The following is a 17,861-nucleotide window of genomic DNA, read 5'->3' as shown; positions in this document are numbered from 1 at the left end:
GCACATCGCCTCATTTGGGTTCATGGAACATCTCAAGCTGTTTCTTAAACATTTTAAGGTTTGGGCAGAACCTAAAAAGAGTTTCAACAACCACTTTTTCCCTTAATTTGTAAACCCATGTTTAAAAGAAATGCAATCCATATGTTTTTGATTCATTTACACTTAGCTCATCAAAATTGTGCTTTGTATGAACTTTTTGATGTCCAAAAAGTTCTGAGTCTCTCAAGTTTTTGTATCTTAGAAACAAGAATTTGAGTTTGTTTTGTTATTGCTTTAAGGCCCTTTTTGCTCTTTATAGAGGATTTACTCTGCTTAGAAACTTTGGAATTTGATGGGAAAGTGAAAAACGTAACTTAAGTGAGTTCTACATTAGGCAATGAACATTTGGCTTATAGGTAATTTACTTACCTATGTATTACAAAGATGTATATTCTATTAATTGAGTTTTCTACAATTATAATGTCCTTTCTACCTATGTCAATTAATATCTTTGAAATTGGAACTGCTTCAAGATGCGTACAAAATTGCAGTAAAGCAATACTAAAAACTTCTTAATCTGTACTGAGAAAGAAAAAAAAAAGCAGTCCTCGATATCCAGAATTGATATGATACAGTGAAGCTATTTTGTTCTCTGTTGGATATAACAATCTTACAATATATCAACCTCAGACAGGATTACTCTGAGCCCATGATGAAGGAAGACAAAATAAGTCCCCATCATAATTTTGTCTGGAACCATACATAAACAAGGTCATTATGCAGCCCCTAAAATACTACACATCTCCCTTTCTTGTTAAATGAGTAATAACTACTTCCTTACTCAAACATAGATAGAATCAACCTCACTTTCTTATGGCTTCAAACATAGAGCAAATCCATACTTCATTAGGTCCTACCTAAAACACCCGAAGTCCAAATCCTAAGAGTGGCTCTTTCTACCTTTGCCTACTGAGACATCCCATGACCCACGTGATCTGTGTTCTCCATTTCTAATCAATATAGTCCTGGAAGTTTTATCCCAAGCCATTAGGTAAGAAAAAGAAATCAAAGGGATGCAAATTGGGAAGAAAAAATCAAACTATCCCTATTTGCAGATGACATGATTCTGTATGTATAGGGAATCCAAGAGACTCCACTAAGAGACTATTGGAACTCATAAAAGAGTTTGGTAAAGTGGCAAGATATAAAATCAACACACAAAAATCAGTAGCCTTTGCATACACAGAAAATTCTACAGCTGAGAAAGAACTCCTAAGATCAATTCGATTTACAATAGCTATGAAAAAGATCAGATGCCTTGGAATAAATTTAACCAAGGACATCAAAGATCTCTATGATAAGAATTGCAAAACACTAAAGAAAGAAATAGAAGACACACAAAAAAATGGAAAAATCTTCCATGTTCATGGATTAAAATAATCAATATCATCAAAACATCCATACTACTGATAACAATGTGCAGATTCAGTGCAATCCCAATCAAAATACCAATGACATGCTTTGCAGATCTAGAAAAAATGATGCTTAAATCCATGTGGAAACACAAGAGATCCTGAATAGCTAAAGCAATCTTAGACAACAAAAAGCCAGAGACATCAAAATAACAGACTTCAAGACATACTACAGGGCAGTTATAATCAAAACAGCCTGGTACTGGTACAGAAACAGATGGATAGACCAATAGAATAGAACAGAAACTCCAGAAATCAACCTATGTATCTACAACTACTTTATCTTTGACAAAGGAGATAAAATCAATCTCTAGACTGGTCTCTTCAACAAGTGGTGCTGGAAAAACTGGATCTCCACATGCAGAAGTTTGAAGCAAGACTCCTACCTTCCAGCTTACACAAAAATCCAGTCAAAATGAATTAAAGACCTAAATCTATGGCCTGATACCATTAAATTATTAGAGAATATTGGGGAAACCCTACAAGACATTAGCATAGGCAAAGACTTCTTATAAAAGATGACAGAAGCTCAGGCAATCAATGCCAAAATTGACAAACAGTATTACATCAAAGTGAGTAGCTTCTATACTGCAAAAGAAACACTCAGCAAAGAGACAACTGACAGAATGGGTAAAATTATTTGCAAGCTATGCAACTGATAAAGGATTAATAACCAGAATCTATAGAGCTTAAGAAATTCAACAAAAACAAAATAATCCAGTTAAGTAATGGGCGAAGGACATAAACAGACATTTTTAAAAAGAGAAAATCCAAATGGCTAAAAGACACCTGAAAAAATGCTCAGGATCAGTAGCCATCAAGGAAATGCAAATCACCCCCATTAGAATGGCTTTCATACAGAAATCAACAAACAACAAATGCTAGAGAGGATGTGGGGAAAAAAAGGTAACCTAATCCACTGTTGATGGGAATGTAAACAGCCACTGTGGAAGATAGTATGGAAATACCTCAGAAATCTTAGTATAGACCTACCATTTGATCCAGCCATCCCACTACTGGGAATTTACCCAAGGGAAAGCAAATCAGCATATTAAAGAGTTATCTGGGCCGGTGCCACAGCTCGCTAGGCTAATCCTCCGCCTTGCGGAGCCAGCACACCGGGTTCTAGTCTCGGTCGGGGCGCCAGATTCTGTCCCGGTTGCCCCTCTTCCAGGCCAGCTCTCTGCTGTGGCCAGGGAGTGCAGTGGAGGATGGCCCAAGTGCTTGGGCCCTGCACCCATGGGAGACCAGGATAAGTACCTGGCACCTGCCATTGGATCAGCGTGGTGTGCTGGCCGCGGCGGCCATTGGAGGGTGAACCAATGGCAAAAGGAAGACCTTTCTCTTTGTCTCTCTCTCTCACTGTCCACTCTGCCTGTCAAAAGAAAAAAAAAAGAGTTATCTGTACCCTTATGTTTATTGCAGCTCAATTCACAGTAACTAAGATATGGAATCAACCCAAATGTCCATCAACTGAAGACTGAATAAAGAAATTATGGGATATGTACACCATGGAATACTACACAGTGGAAAAAATAAAATCCTGTCATTTGTGACAAAATGGGTGAAACTGGAGAACATGATAATTAGTGCAATAAGCTAGTCCCAAAAGGACAAATGTCATATGTTCTCCCTGACCTGTGATAACTAATAGAGCACTTAAAAGGGATTCTATAAAGAAAATTGACACTTTGAGATGCGATGACTTTGAATAGCCCTTGTCTTGACTGTTGAGGAACAGGGTTTTTTGTTTTTTGTTTTTTTTTTTTACTATTTTGAACTCTTTACTTAATATAGAGTTAATCTTATGTGTATAAAGTTAACTTAGTAAAAAATAAGAATGGGAATAGGAGAAGAAGGAGGAAGAAGGGTAGGAGCGCAGCTACGGTGGGAAGAATCATTATGTTCCTAAAATATTTATCAAATGCATGATGTTTGCATACCTTAAATAAAAGAATGCTGGGTAAAAAAAGAATATTCCTATTTCCCTCTAAGCTCCCAACTCATATATTCTGAAGATGAAAATGCAGCTGATTCTGGAAGGATAGGAAGAAGGAAACCTGGGAAACTGCTGTGCTTTCAGAATGGGACATGGGAAAACAGAGAGGCAAAGAACCACTGAACTGTGTGGCAGGGAAAAGCCCGAGTTTTTGACTCAGGATGTGGGCTCTGTTCCACCACAGTATGACCTTGACCAAGTTTCTTAGCCTAGACATGCTTCCATTTTTCTTTTTTTTTTTTTTTTAAGATTGATTGATTGATTTGAAAGCATTGTGGAGGGTTGGGGAGAGAGATCTTCCATCTTCTGTTTCACTCCTCAGATAGGTGCAACAGTCACAGATGGGACAGGCTGAAGCCAGGAACCAGGATCTTCTTCTGGGTCTCCCACATGGATCACAGGGGCCCAAACACTTGGGCCATCTTCTGCTGCTTTCTCAGGCACATTAGCAGGAAGCTGGATTGGAAGTGGAGCAGCCAGGACATGAACCAGCGTTCATATCAGATTATGGGTGTCACAGATAGTGGCTTTACCCACTGTGCCACAAGAGCTGCCCCTCATTTCATCATCTTTCAAGGAGGAATAATCATACCTACCTTTCAGGGTTTGTTATGAGGGGTAAAAAAGGGGTAAATATGCACATAGTGCCTATACCTGATTGGTTATCTCTTGATATCTCCTTCTATCGAGGGTTGCCACATTTAACAAATTAAAATTCATAGTACTCAGGTAGTCTGTACTTCCTCTGGCAACATTATTCATATGTTATCCATTTCCTGTGAATCTAGAATCATAAACTTGTATGGGTACCAAAGTAGATTAGGTATGCTATAATGTAAAGCTAGAAATGCCTTCTCAAAAATCCCAGAAATTTAGTTCTCATTGAAGTGTAATCAAAAAGTAAGGGAAATAAGGAGAGCCACTAGACCCAACACACATGTTGAATGTTATGGAGAAGAAGTTGGTTTCTATGTTTGAAATTGAAGAGATTTATCTCTGAATTAAGACTACTAAAAGAGAAATGACTGAACTGTGACTGCAAAATTGTCCTTATATTCACTTTGGAATAATAGTGCATAAGTTATTATAAGTGAAAATTTAATGATGAAATCTACTACATATTCCTTTGTGTTTTCCAGGAGAAAATTGCTCCACAAGATCAGATAAACCGACATTTGACAAGGCCACCCCCAGACTATAAAGACCAAAGAAGAAATGTGGGCAATATGCAACCAAATGCTCAGTATTCTGGTAAGTTTTCTTAAAAACCATAAAAGTCATAAATGTGAAAAGAAAAAGGTATGTAATTCTCAATATTGCCTCCTTTCCCTATACTATATCTGATTGTAACATCTTAGAATCTTTCTAACTCCAATTTAGCTTTCATTTCAAGACCACACTTAAATATTTTTCACTTCTTTCATTAAGTCTTCTTGCTTAATCTTGCCCTGTAGTCACACATTTTACTGCTAACTGCAATACCTTTGAAAACTCAGAAAATCTAAATATTTTCTAGCTGTGAGAGTCAACCATTCTCTCTCCAACAACGGTATCTTTACCCAGGTAGTATAAGATTTCAGACATCTCTCTTCCTTGGACTGTCACACATGTAACTTGCATAAAGCTGAATCTTTTTGTCTCCACATTTGAGCTCATCTCCCAGTTTTCTCCTTTATAGACGAATAGTTCTGCCATTAAGGAATTTGAGAAAGAAAAACAAAAAAAAACAAAAAAAGAAAATTGAGTATATATGAGTCTCTCAAAAACACCAAAGGTAAATTTCATTTAAATTATAAAACAAAGCCAGCACCACTGCTCACTAGGCTAATCCTCCACCTGTGGCGCCGGTACTCCGGGTTCTAGTCCCGGTTGGGGCGCCGGTTCTGTCCCGGTGGCTCCTCTTCCAGTCCAGCTCTCTGCTGTGGCCCGGGAGCACAGTGGAGGATGGCTCAAATGCTTGGGCCCTGCACCCGCATGGGAGACCAGGAGGAAGCACCTGGCTCCTGGCTTCAGATCGGCTCAGCGCGCCGGCCAAAGTGGCCATTTGGAGGGTGAACCAACGAAAGGAAGACCTTTCTCTCTGTCTCTCTCACTGTCTAACTCTGCCTGTTAAAAATAAAAAAAGTTAAAAAAATTATAAGATGAAACTTCTTTGTAGTGTGCTGGCTCACTCTCCACCCCCCCCATCTTTATCTCTCATTATGCAGTGGGGGGAGGAGGGGATCGTTTGACCTCATGGTTAAGATGCTGTTCAAACTGCCCCTATCCTGATTCAGAGTGCCTGGCTTCAATTCCAAGCTGACTCCTGACTCCAATTTTCTTGGGAGGCAGTAGTGATGGCTCAAATAATTGAGTTCCTGAAACCTAGGTGAGAGACCTGGATTTGAAATCGGAGAAGACCCCCTAAAATTTACACACAGATGTGGCCCCTTAAGTTTCCCAGAAGTGCTATCTGGGGTGCCGCATGTGCTACAGGAATTTGGGGTGCCATACGATTTCACCATGAGCTTATTAATAAATCCCCAATATTAATAAGCCTGAGAGGGTTCTTGCCCAATATTTAGAGAAGGATTCTAAATACCGGCACAGATAAACGAGGCAGCATGGTACATTCTAGCCTTTTATTTAGTGAGAAAGATGCATAGGAGGGTGAGAGCTTTATTTAAGAGAGAGAGAGGTGAATAGGGGTTCATATGGAGCACCAGGAATCGGCCACATGGAAGAGCATGTAGGCCTGTATCTGGGCCAGGAAGCCTAGGGCGCATGGCCCGAAGGGTTCAGCAAACCCCCTCCTGGCAAGAGTCCAGTGAAGAAGAGACGAGCGGCCACACCATGTCCCGGCTTTTAACCTACTTCCAAAGGGGAGTGGTTAATTAACCTGATTGGCTGGTGGGCCCCCATGTGTGGCCAGGCAGGGGGATGAGTTCACACAGGGGCATGGTTAAGGCATGGTCTTCCAGTTCACAAATCTAATCAGTTTTAGCCTGCATGCCTGCCTACTTCAGATTGAGGTCCTGGCTTGTGGCTCGGCTGTTGCAGGAATTTGAAAAGTGAACCAGTGGCTGGGAGCATATTCTCTCCCTCACCACACCTCTCTAAATTAATTAATTAGGTGATAAGCACTACCAGCAAAATCTCTCCTCTCGCATCTCAGAACTATGAAAGACCTCTCTCAAATTCAGCCTGTACTGTTTCTACCTTCTATTCAGCATCTATTCAGATCTCTTCTACCCAAAACACTCCACGTTTCCATGTATTAAGTTTATCCTATGGGTTTCCCAAGTTCTCTTTGCCTTCAAGAGAACTTTGCCTACTTGTTACCTTCATTGGTCCAGGTGACTACAGAGAAAACTCTCTAAGGAAGGAAAGAATATAGGGGTGAGCATTTGGTACAGTGGTTAAGTGGCCCCTGGACACCTGCATCAGAGTGCCTGGGTTCAAGTCCAGGTTCTGCTTCTGGTCCAGCTTCCTGTTAATATGAATCCTGGGAGGCAGTGAGGCATGGCTCAAGTAACTGGGCCCCTACCAACCACATGGGAGCTCCAGATTGAGTTCCTGGCTCCTGGATTTGGCCTGGCCCAGTCCTGGCTGTTAAAGGCATTTGAGGAGTGAACTAGTAGGTTCAAGGTTTCTTTCTGTCTGTTTTGGACTCTCTGCCTTTCAAATAAAATGAAACAAAAAAAAATAATAAGGAGGTTGTGAACATTTCTATTTATTATTATTTTCTAGTTCTGTTAAGTGTAGTTTTAAGTACATGTGCCCTAATTTGTTTAAGCTCCTTCAAATACACCAAGTTGTCTCTTGCCACTAAACTTAGGAATAGAATACATGCATTCCACGCTCATACTGCTTTTCCTCATGGAATAAACAGAATTCTCTGTTTGTCCTCAAGGAGAGGGAAATACAACAAAGGGTTTATTTGGAATAAGGTATCTTACACTGTGACCCATGAATGGACTTTGGGGAAGCTGGGAACCCTTTGAAATACTCATACAAAATTAAAAGTTTAGGACTTTCTTTGTCCATTGTACAAAATAATTCCAGGTATAGTCTATGGTGGTTTGGTGGCTCTGCAGTATTGTCAGGAATCCAGGATTCCTTTGTCTTTCTGCTCCCATCTGCTTGGGCATATGGTTTCTATTCTAAGAGCTGCCTTGTGGTCACCCATCACCAATCTTCATATTCATATAGGTAGGAAGATGACTGAGAAGGGTAAAATGGTCTCCAAAATATATCAGATTGCCACCCTCCTTTTAAATTTGGAAGATGGGGACTGCTCCCCCTTCACCTCCCAAATACCCACAACAGCCATGGCAGGCTGAAACGGTAGTCAGAAACCCAATCTAGAACTCCCATGTGGGTGACAGAGACCCAAGTACTTGAGCCATCCCCTGCTGCCAACCAACAAGAGTCTGCATTAGCAGGAAGCTACAATGGGGAACCTGAACCAAGACTCAAACCCAGGCATTCCAATACAAACAAAAGCATCCTAACCACTAGGGCAAATATACACCCCAGATTCCCTTTTTAAAGTAGTTTTGCATTTTTGTTTGTTTTGACTTACTCATATTTATTCATTTATTTGAAAGGCAGAGTTTCAGAAAGAGAGAAGGAGAGCCAGAGAGAGAAGGGGGGAGGGTGGGGAGAGAACTTCTCTTCACTGGTTCACTCCCCAAATGGCCCCAATGGAAAGGGCTGGGCCAGGTCAAAGCCAGGAGACTGGAATTCCTTCTGGGTCTTTCACACGGGTGGCCAAGGACTGTGCCATCTTCCTCTGCTTTCCCAGCTGCCTTTGCAGGAAGCTGGATCTTAAGCGGAGCAACCAGGACTTGAACCAGTGCCCATATGGGATGCCGACATCACAGGTGGCAGCTTAATCCTCTGTACCACAAAGCTGGCCCCTAAAGTAGTTTTTATTAATGGGTTTTCCCCTACTATCTTCTACCTTTAGCCAGAATTTACTCATCTGGGCCCCCAATCAGTCAGGAAGTTTGGGAAATGAGGTATTTCAACTGAGCTAATGGTTACAAAAATAAAAGTTCTATTTCTAAGAAAGTCAGGGAAGTTGGATATTAAGTAGGCATGTAGCAGTCTCCTCTATCATGCACTAGGGCATTTTTTCTAAGGGAGAAATCCTTAGCATTCAACTACTAATCCCCAAATGGATAAAAATCACTGCTCTAGTGTTTTGTACTTCTCATTTTTCTGAGAATTAAATAAGCAACAAAACAAAGCACATACTCTTTTACCATTTTTATTATAATGTCATCTTTCTCAGATGTTAATGTTAGAAATGAAGTATGAACAGCACGTTGAACCATCTGTATCACAAATTAGGAGTTTCCTAATGTTTACTGTTTTACTATATGAAGCCTTTGGAAATTCTCTCTATTCTGGTTATTTGAACAGGCCACTCTCATTATAAACCATCTCAGGGCATATTATTTTTTTATTAGCACATATTGAAAGTATTTTTTTGTTGTTGAATGACTTTTTTTATTTAGTAAATATAAATTTCCAAAGTACAGTTTATGGATTACAATGGCTTCCCCCCCTCAATAATTTCCCTCCCACTTGCACCCCTCCCATCTCCCGCTCCCTCTCCCATTCCATTCACATCAAGATCCATTTTCAATTATCTTTATATATAGAAGATCAATTTAGTATATATTAAGTAAAGATTTCATCAGTTTGCACCCACACAGAAACACAAAGTGAAAAATACTGTTTCAGTACTAGTTATAGCATTATTTCACATTGGACAACACATTAAGGACAGATCCCACATGAGAAGTAAGTACACAGTGACTCCTGTTGTTGACTTAACAATTTGACACTCTTGTTTATGGCGTCAGTAATCTCCCTAGGCTCTAGTCATGAGTTGCCAAGGCTATGGAAGCCTTTTGAGTTCGCTGACTTCGATCTTATTCAGACAGGGTCATAGTCAAAGTGGAAGTTTTCTCCTCCCTTCAGAGAAAGGTACCTCCTTCTTTGATGGCCCCGTTCTTTCCACTGGGATCTCACTCGCAGAGATCTTCCATTTAGGTCTTCTTTCTTTTTTTTTTTTTTTCCAGAGTGTTTTGGCTTTCCATGCTCAGGGCATATTATTAAAATAGAGGAAAAAATAAACTTTTTCCACAACATTTTCATATTGTAAATTCCTTTGCCATATACTTTCCATATTCCAAGATGATGAAGCATAGCTAATTAGTATTTTGTATACTCTCAGTTGTTATTCAAGTATTTTCTGTGTGCAAGGAGAGAAGATCCAAGAGGCTGCCCATGCCTTCATGGGGTCTGTAGTCTATTTGCAGGCATATTTTCAAATGAATAACAAGAGTTGTGTGTTCATTCGACCTTCACTCTTCCGGTTATCTACCGTACTAGGAATTCTCAGGCAGCAGGGGCTATCCTTGGATTACAAATGCAGACACATTCTCCTGAGCTGACATTCTGATGCTCATATGTGTGTGTAGCTCTGTTGCTCAGCATCCCTGATTCTCCAGGATTCCTGGCCTCTCTTCAGGGAAATTTCATAATAGCATTTTACTCCAAATTTTGTATTTGCTTCAATCTCTTAACCATTCATTCAAATACTGTCAATTGAATACCTACTTTGTGCCATCTAATAGACTTGTTGAATATGACCATGAACAAAACAGACAAAAATTCCTCTGCTCATGGAACTTATATAATAGACCCTCTTTTTTTCTCCTTCTGGTGCTCCATTATTGTAACTCAAGCTGGTTTCCCATCATGATTTCACTTCCTCGAGTCAGGAAGATTTCAGTGGGTTGATTAATCTCTATTTGTTTTGTGGAGTCTTCCTATTCAGCAGCCTGTGACTCGGGTACTGGTTCCACATTCAATCAGTTATTAACAGACATTAATTTAGTTGGCAGGAATTTTGAGGCTCTATGGATTGCCCAATATAAAATCCAAGTGCTTAATGAAAGATTCCAAGGGCAAATGCTACCCAACAGAGCAGTCTAGAATATAGGAGAAAGCTTAATGAAGGAGCTTGAGACTTGACTTGAACACTGAATAAAAAATAGGGCTCAATGAAAGGCATTGTATGCATGAGCAAACGTGGCTCAAAGTGTATTGGATAATAATGCATTAGGAACAATGCTTCCTAGAGCAGAAGACTTTCCATTTGGAAATTATCACTAGAGCATGAATTGCATTGAGTTCCAGGTGGTTAAAAGAGATAGAAATTGATGCTTTAACACTTGTGGCAGTTTCTTGAATGGGTATAATTCAGGTGAAGAATGGGACATAACTTTTAAGGCCCCCAGGTAGGAATATTGATCTAGCAGTTGTGTATTAGAATTCACCCACCCTTTTTTTATTTGGACCCAGTGGTAAGCAGGGGTAATCATTTTATGACAATTGGCTAATTAAAACTGTCTTTTGACTTGGAACATAGTAAAGATAATTCAAAATGAATGATTGACTATCACATGCTGCCAGTGACTCAGAAGAGGAATAATAATGTGAAATCTGTGAAACAGAGTCATCTGTTTTAGTCTTTTTTTCTGTATCATGTAAACTCTTGACCAAGGAGAGATATAGGGTGATACTTCCCCTACCCAGGGCTTCATAATTTCTTTTACATAATATATTTAATGATTGTTTGTCTTAAATTATTCTTATACCTGAAGCCAGTTTCAAAATTGATTCTATTGTAAATTGCTGTGAAAGAGTAGATACTGTATTATTGTGAACTGATATAATTCTCTTCCTTTTCTTAGGTGGCTCATCAACAGTGAATTTAAACTCTAACCAGCCTTTGGCAAACCCAGTTTCCACACATACCATTTTAACTCCAAATTCCAGCCTCATGTCTACTTCCCATGGGACAAGAATGCCATCATTACCCACAACAGTTCAGAACCTCGGGATGTATGCAAATCTTCCTTGTAATCAACCTGGCACATACAGCGTCACTTCAGGAATGAATCAACTGACCCAACAGAGAAATCCAAATCAATTGATAGCAAATCAAAACAACCCTCTGATGCCCCGGCCACCCACCTTAGGCCCAAGTAATAATAACAATGTGGCCTCTTTTGGAGCTGGATCTGTTGGCAATTCACAACAATTGAGACCAAATTTAACCCATAGCATGGCAAGCATGCCAGCACAGAGAACATCAAATGTCATGATCACGTCCAACACAACAGCACCAAACTGGGCCTCTCAAGAAGCAACAGCCAAACAGCAGGAAGCCCTGAAGTCCACAGGAATCCGCTTCTCCACAGGTACACCTGCATCCTATACCCCAAACCAGTCGTTGCAACAGGCAGTAGGTAGCCAGCAATTTTCCCAGAGGGCAGTGGCTCCTCCTAACCAGTTAACACCAGCAGTGCAAATGAGACCCATGAACCAAATGAGCCAAACATTAAATGGACAAACTATGGGTCCACTCAGGGGTTTGAGTCTCAGACCCACTCCGCTAAGTACACAGATTTTGCCTAGTATGAACCAGTCAGGAACAGGGTTGAACCAGACGAGGACAGGCATAAGCCAACCATCATCCCTGACACCGAGCAATTTCCCTTCACCCAACCAAAGTTCCAGGGCTTTTCAAGGAACTGATCAGAGCAATGACTTAACTTTTGACTTCCTCAGTCAACAGACTGACAACATGGGCCCTGCCCTAAACAGTGATGCTGATTTCATTGATTCCTTACTGAAGACAGAACCTGGTAATGATGACTGGATGAAAGACATCAATCTTGATGAAATCCTGGGGAACAACAGTTCCTGAAGGAGAAAAGAGAAAACTTGCAAACTCCAAGCACTAGAAGACAGTATTCTAGAAAGACTCTGTAAAGGCTAAATGTTGACTTCCAGGTGAACTACATGGAGACAGCATGGCTTATAAATGAAAAGGAGAAAGTAACTGTGTTGGCGAATGATTTGGTCCAACTTCTTGTTTTAAATCTCAAACCTGAAAGAGAAATATTAGGATAACTTTTCCCATCTGAACTCCAGGACACAGTATCCAATCTATCCAAAAAGAACTGTGATGTTGATGTGTAATTAATTATGTAAAATAGTCTCCCCAACCTCCTTTTATCCCTGAAAGAAAAGTAATAGAATCTGTAGCTTGTTTAAATTCCAAATCATGAGGAGGTACTTGTTCCAAGCAACAAGCAACCAATTTTTTTCTAGCAGCTGTATGTGGCTTAATTTTTCCACTCTATACTTTGACTTAATTTCCCTAAAACTTGCAGGATAGATTGATGTATTATAAGTTTGTTTGAAATAGCCAAATGGTGTCCTAAGTAAAGGACAGCAATAGAATCTAGAAAACATCCAGTGAATTACAAATTTTCTCATCACTTTTGCAGTTTTCCTACATATGCTCTTCTTCAGTGGAATGTTGTGTCTACTGACGAAACAAGAATGTAGAGCTGGGAACCTTGACTTTGGCATTCACAATCAATTCCAAATCTAGTCTTAACCAAGTTTAAGTAACCAAGGCTGTCCTAATTGTACTGAAATATTGATGCACACCTCTGTACATCAGATTTCACTCAAGAATATTGGACATTGCTATAAAGGAGATGTATCTGACCACAAATAACCTGGGGTGTTACTTATTGTGGTTGATGACCACTGGTTTGTTCCAAGTCTCAGTGAAATTGATCCTTGTCCTCCTTATTCATATTGATGACCAATGACTAGTTTCTAAGAGAAGGCAGTTTGGAAACCAAAAGTAAGATTAGAAGATAGCATGTTTTGGTTGAAAATAAGAACTAGGTTTGGCAGTTACCAGTGGTAAAAATGTGATAGGGTTAAAAGAATGCCTAAGAGAGAAAAATCTGCTCTTTGGACATATTTGGGTCTTGTTAAGGGTTACTTAAAATGTGGTCGGTTCATAGAGATCTATTATTTCTCTTGTCCCTGTGTGATGGATCATAACTGCATGCGAGAGGGACCCTCCATATTCAGGTTTTCTCCCTCAGGGCTGAGCCACGGTATCAAAGAGTTTTTGTTGACTCATTTAACCTCAGTTCCCACATAGAGATCAGCCATTAAATGAATAAGGGGTGCAGATTTTGGATGGATGCAAGACAGCACTATCATTTCCTTAATGACAGAAGAGGAAAGGTTATCTTCAGCCCTTTTAGTGATACACTCACATATTCAAATATCAAATGTCATTTAACTCAAGTGGTTTAAAAACAAAGTCTTTAAATATCTAGTCAAAACAGAACACATATTTTGAAAGTTTGGCAAAGCTCTCTCTTACTCTTTAAAATGCCTAGAGGCACTCTCCTTTTACACAATACCAATATCACTGGCCCAGAATCTTTTCTGTGCTGGTTTGTAAATATAAATAAATGACTTGTTTTGTAAACTTTTGTAAAGAATATTTTGGTAGAAATACTTAAAACATATTCTTTGGGTTATATTTATACATATGTGAAATAAATATACTATCAAAAGGTTATATTTTATACAAAAAGTAAATTGTTACCTTTTGTATGCTAATATACAAAGTTTTGTATAATATGATGGTTTATTTTTAGCTCTACACTTAAACCATAGGTGGTTGAGTGGGAACTTTGGAAAACTATCAAGAAGCTTGTTAGACAGATTTATATTCTGAAACCTCAATAAGAAGGCATTCCAGGTTTCAATCCTTTCTTTTTTTTTTCCTGCTTCCAAATTCTTTTTTAAACTCATGGTTCTTGTGTCTTATTTGATTATTCTGCTGTGCATATTGTATTGGTCCTTGTTGCATGTGGTCTTCTGTGTGTTTTCCCATTTTATAAAACAGTGTTTCTCCATACAAAAAAGAAAGGAAAAAATGATGTACATATAAACAGTTTTATTTTATGGCTCCTCCATGTTAATGTATATATCTGCCAGCACTTCCCAGTTATACTCCTGTGATTCAGCTTATTTTTATCTTAACATAAATAGTATGTTTTGTCATAGTTATCAAATTTAAGAGATAAAGCAATCAGAATGTTTGGATTCTCTTCTATCTTAATGTGAATTTCATAATTAATGTCTATTTATTCAGCTATTCATTAAAATGCAGGATTCTTTGGAAAAATGGTGTAGTCCATAGTTTCTGTTTCTTGGTAGCCTATTACCAAAGATGATGTAATTTTCCTGAAAGCTGAGATAATAACAATTTCATAGATGTGTTTAGCCAAAACCCTAGGAGTTACAATTTAAGAACTATTGGAATACAATCTCCCATTTATAGAAATACTAGACTACTTAACTGTTGGCATTGTTTATTACCCTGACTTGTTATACAGAAGGTAGAAGTAATTTTTCTTTTTTTTTAAAATGCAAAGTCTAGAAAGCAATTTAAGCAAATAACTCATTCTTGGCTTGATGTTAAGCCCAATGAAGATAAATGACTCTGCTCTAACTGAATGCACTAATATTACCTGCGTTACTGTACCTGTACCCTTAACTGTAAAGATTTCAATTTGTAAGACAAGTATTTTGTATTATGTGTAATTCTATGTGTAAAAAAATAGTTTTAAAAAATTCAGAAGTGGTTTTCTTGCATGGAATCATATTTTCAGTCACCAATGATGATATTGCTGCTGTATCACAGAAAGATCTGAGAGCTGGTAATAGTAATGAATATTCAACAGGAAGCTTCTAATACAGCAAAATGCCACCTTGTCTCATTTCAGCGTTTTGTGGTGCATTTAGAAAGTTTGTACTGAAATTCTGTGTGCATAGCACTCACTCAATGCGTGGGCAACACTGCCTACTACTCAGACACTGTAGGTGTTTGTGCGCCCTGCTGTGTGACATTTGGTCACTCAGGCTATGTGAATACAGAGCCTGGTAAACACAGTCTGGCTGAGAATAGTTATACAGCGTTTCTTGAGAGTCAAGGGGTAAGACTTTGTAGTAGGCAAGGGACCATTGAAAATCCTTCTGCCCCACAATCTACTGGCTCTTTCCCCTCTGTCAACAAAAATGTATAGAACATTCTCTTTTTTATTAACATTATTGATATTTTATATAGTTTTTTTACAAATGAAGTTGGAAAGTTGGATGGTAAACAGATAAGACCAATATCGGTTAAAATAAATGATACACAAATTAAGAGAAAAAATATGCAATTCCAAAATTATCTATGAATCCCAGGGTGTAGCAATGGAAATTTATTTCAGAGAGAAAATAGGAAAGTAAACAAGAGTGGAAAAGCGACAACAGCCAAGCTTCTTCCCACGCTGCAGTTGCTAAAGGTAGTTCAAATTCTTAATTTCTTTATCCATAATTTCTATATTTCTGTAACTCTTTCACCACCCACAGAAAGAAGCTTTGAGCCTGAAATATATCTACATTCTTTTCCAACTCTGCTTGATTATTTTTCAAAACTGTTAAAAATTAACCAAAAAATCTCAATCATATCTTTTTTAAAATAAAGAAATCAATAGTCACTCAATAGCTTGAAAATTTCCAGATTGTCATTAACCCCATTTAACAAAGCAACCCTCTCCTTTAACAGTAGATGACATGAAAGGAAGATATTTTTTGTCCTAAGTGGGCCATAATGGACTGTAGACAGTTAGGAAGACTGTGTAATATAGATGCCCACTGACTACAAATCAAGCCCTAGAGATCAATGGGTGTGATGTGATATAAAATGCTTATTTTCTTGTGAAATCATGGAATCTCACGAAGAAAATATTTGCCTAGTAGGGAGGAGAAAACCATTACTTTGAGTAGTAAATGCCACTGAGTATATGTTAATGAACTTTTGTTGAGTTGTGAATGGCAGTGCAACATCTTTTAAATATCCTTCTTCATTTCTTATAATCCATAGGATGGATTTCACTGGCATTGTGCCCCAGGAACGAGGAAAATACATTGATCATCAATTTTTGAAACCAAGTGCTGTTATCTTTGAACTGTATGCAGTAATATTAACAGAGGGCTTGTGTATGGGTAGAAAAATAGTATTTAAATTTCCTTTTATCAAATTTAAGTCATCTTTAGCTCCAGAATGTGCATGGATATATGTAGGCATTTTATAACAATTCTTTCAGCAAAATGGAAGGTGGGATGCAGGGAGAGGGAGAAAGAAAAAGTATAAAAAACTGCATAAACTGTAGATGTTTATAGGGTTCTTTCAGAAAAAGAAAGGAAGGGGCTAAGGAGATGGAAGAAAGGAAAGAAAGTATACCTTGAACAGGCTCAGAGAGAAAACTTTACCAGTTAATGTAACGAAAACTTCTAGGGGATAAATCTGGGATTATGCATAGCTGAAATCAGCAGCCCAAAGGTGCCATTGACAGCTTTGATGCCTCTCACCTCTGCTTCCCTGTGTCTTGGCTCACCATCAGACATATCCTTCTCTTGTGGTGACAAAGTGGCTGCTAGAGATTTCACATGTTCATCCCCACACCTCCAAGTCCAGCACTGACAGCAGTGAATTCTTCCCTTTCAAAAGATCTGACTTTGCCTCTCTGAGATTTTAACCAGGGCATGTGTCCTTCCCGGAACATTCCCACTGGCCAGGCAGGTGCAGAGTTCTCGGTGACCAAGCCTGAGTCAAGCACCCATTCCTGTAGGCACAGGTTGTGGTAATACCACACAAGCCATAACATCTGAGAATGAGAAAGGAATGATTTCCCTTAGGAAAATCAGATTGTTATTGTCAAAAATAAATAAATAAACCACAAATGTCTGTTACATTTTCTGGCTGCCCTGTCTCCAAACACAGTTTTTCATATATCTTCAACTCCAAAATATCACTAATAATCCAAACAAATCTAGTCATTTCTCCTGCTATATTCCCATCTCTCTGGCTTAATGTGCAATAATTTTAGTTTAAGACTGAAAATTCTATTTTTCAAAAAGTGTCAACTGCCATCACATCTTGAGTGTATGTATCAAATCATTACACTGTATCCCATAAATATGTAGAATGAAAATAAAATTTTCAAAAATTCTTAGACTGATTTCTAATCAGGGAAAGAAAAACTACCTCAAATATTCCAAGGATCAAGAAGGTTTTATACAAGGAATTGGTTTCATGGGTGATGAACAAGCTGAGAAGCCAAATGGGGGATGAGGAGGGGCATCCAGAGATGAACAAAAACAGGAAGCTACTTCCACTCCTAGATGACAGAACCAAAAAACAATAAATAAATAAGAGGCCAGGGTAAAGAACACCATGCAATGGCTGCAATATTGGTTAGCCCTTTTGACAGGAGCTGGATCCAGTGTGGTGTTGCAGCTCCTAATGGAGACGTCAGAGATGACAAAAAGGAGCAGAAGGAACACAGTCCCCTACCCCCTTCTTCATCCACTGTCCCGGAAAAGCATTTCATCTGCTGTAATCAGATGGAAGGTAGTCTGAAGGAGTGTATTACAGAGCAGAGTAAGAAAAAGGCGAGGAATAAAGCTGC

At 38.8% G+C, this 17,861-nt stretch overlaps 1 protein-coding gene across 1 annotated transcript in view; it reads left to right on the top strand.

Moving 5' to 3' along the window:
• Window positions 1-17,401, top strand: part of MAML2 (mastermind like transcriptional coactivator 2) — a 375,812-nt gene extending 358,411 nt beyond the window's left edge. The window contains exons 4-5 of the mRNA XM_002708435.5: window positions 4,590-4,701; window positions 11,205-17,401. Coding sequence (XP_002708481.1) covers window positions 4,590-4,701; window positions 11,205-12,223 — 1,131 coding nt within the window. The 3' untranslated portion in view covers window positions 12,224-17,401. The remainder of the gene's footprint in view (window positions 1-4,589; window positions 4,702-11,204) is intronic.
• Window positions 17,402-17,861: the final 460 nt, after the last annotated feature.

This window comes from Oryctolagus cuniculus, chromosome 1, assembly GCF_964237555.1.
Source record: "Oryctolagus cuniculus chromosome 1, mOryCun1.1, whole genome shotgun sequence".
Taxonomy (NCBI): domain Eukaryota; kingdom Metazoa; phylum Chordata; class Mammalia; order Lagomorpha; family Leporidae; genus Oryctolagus; species Oryctolagus cuniculus.
Note: the sequence above shows the minus strand (reverse complement) of the source record. Positions and strands in the feature narration are given on the sequence as shown.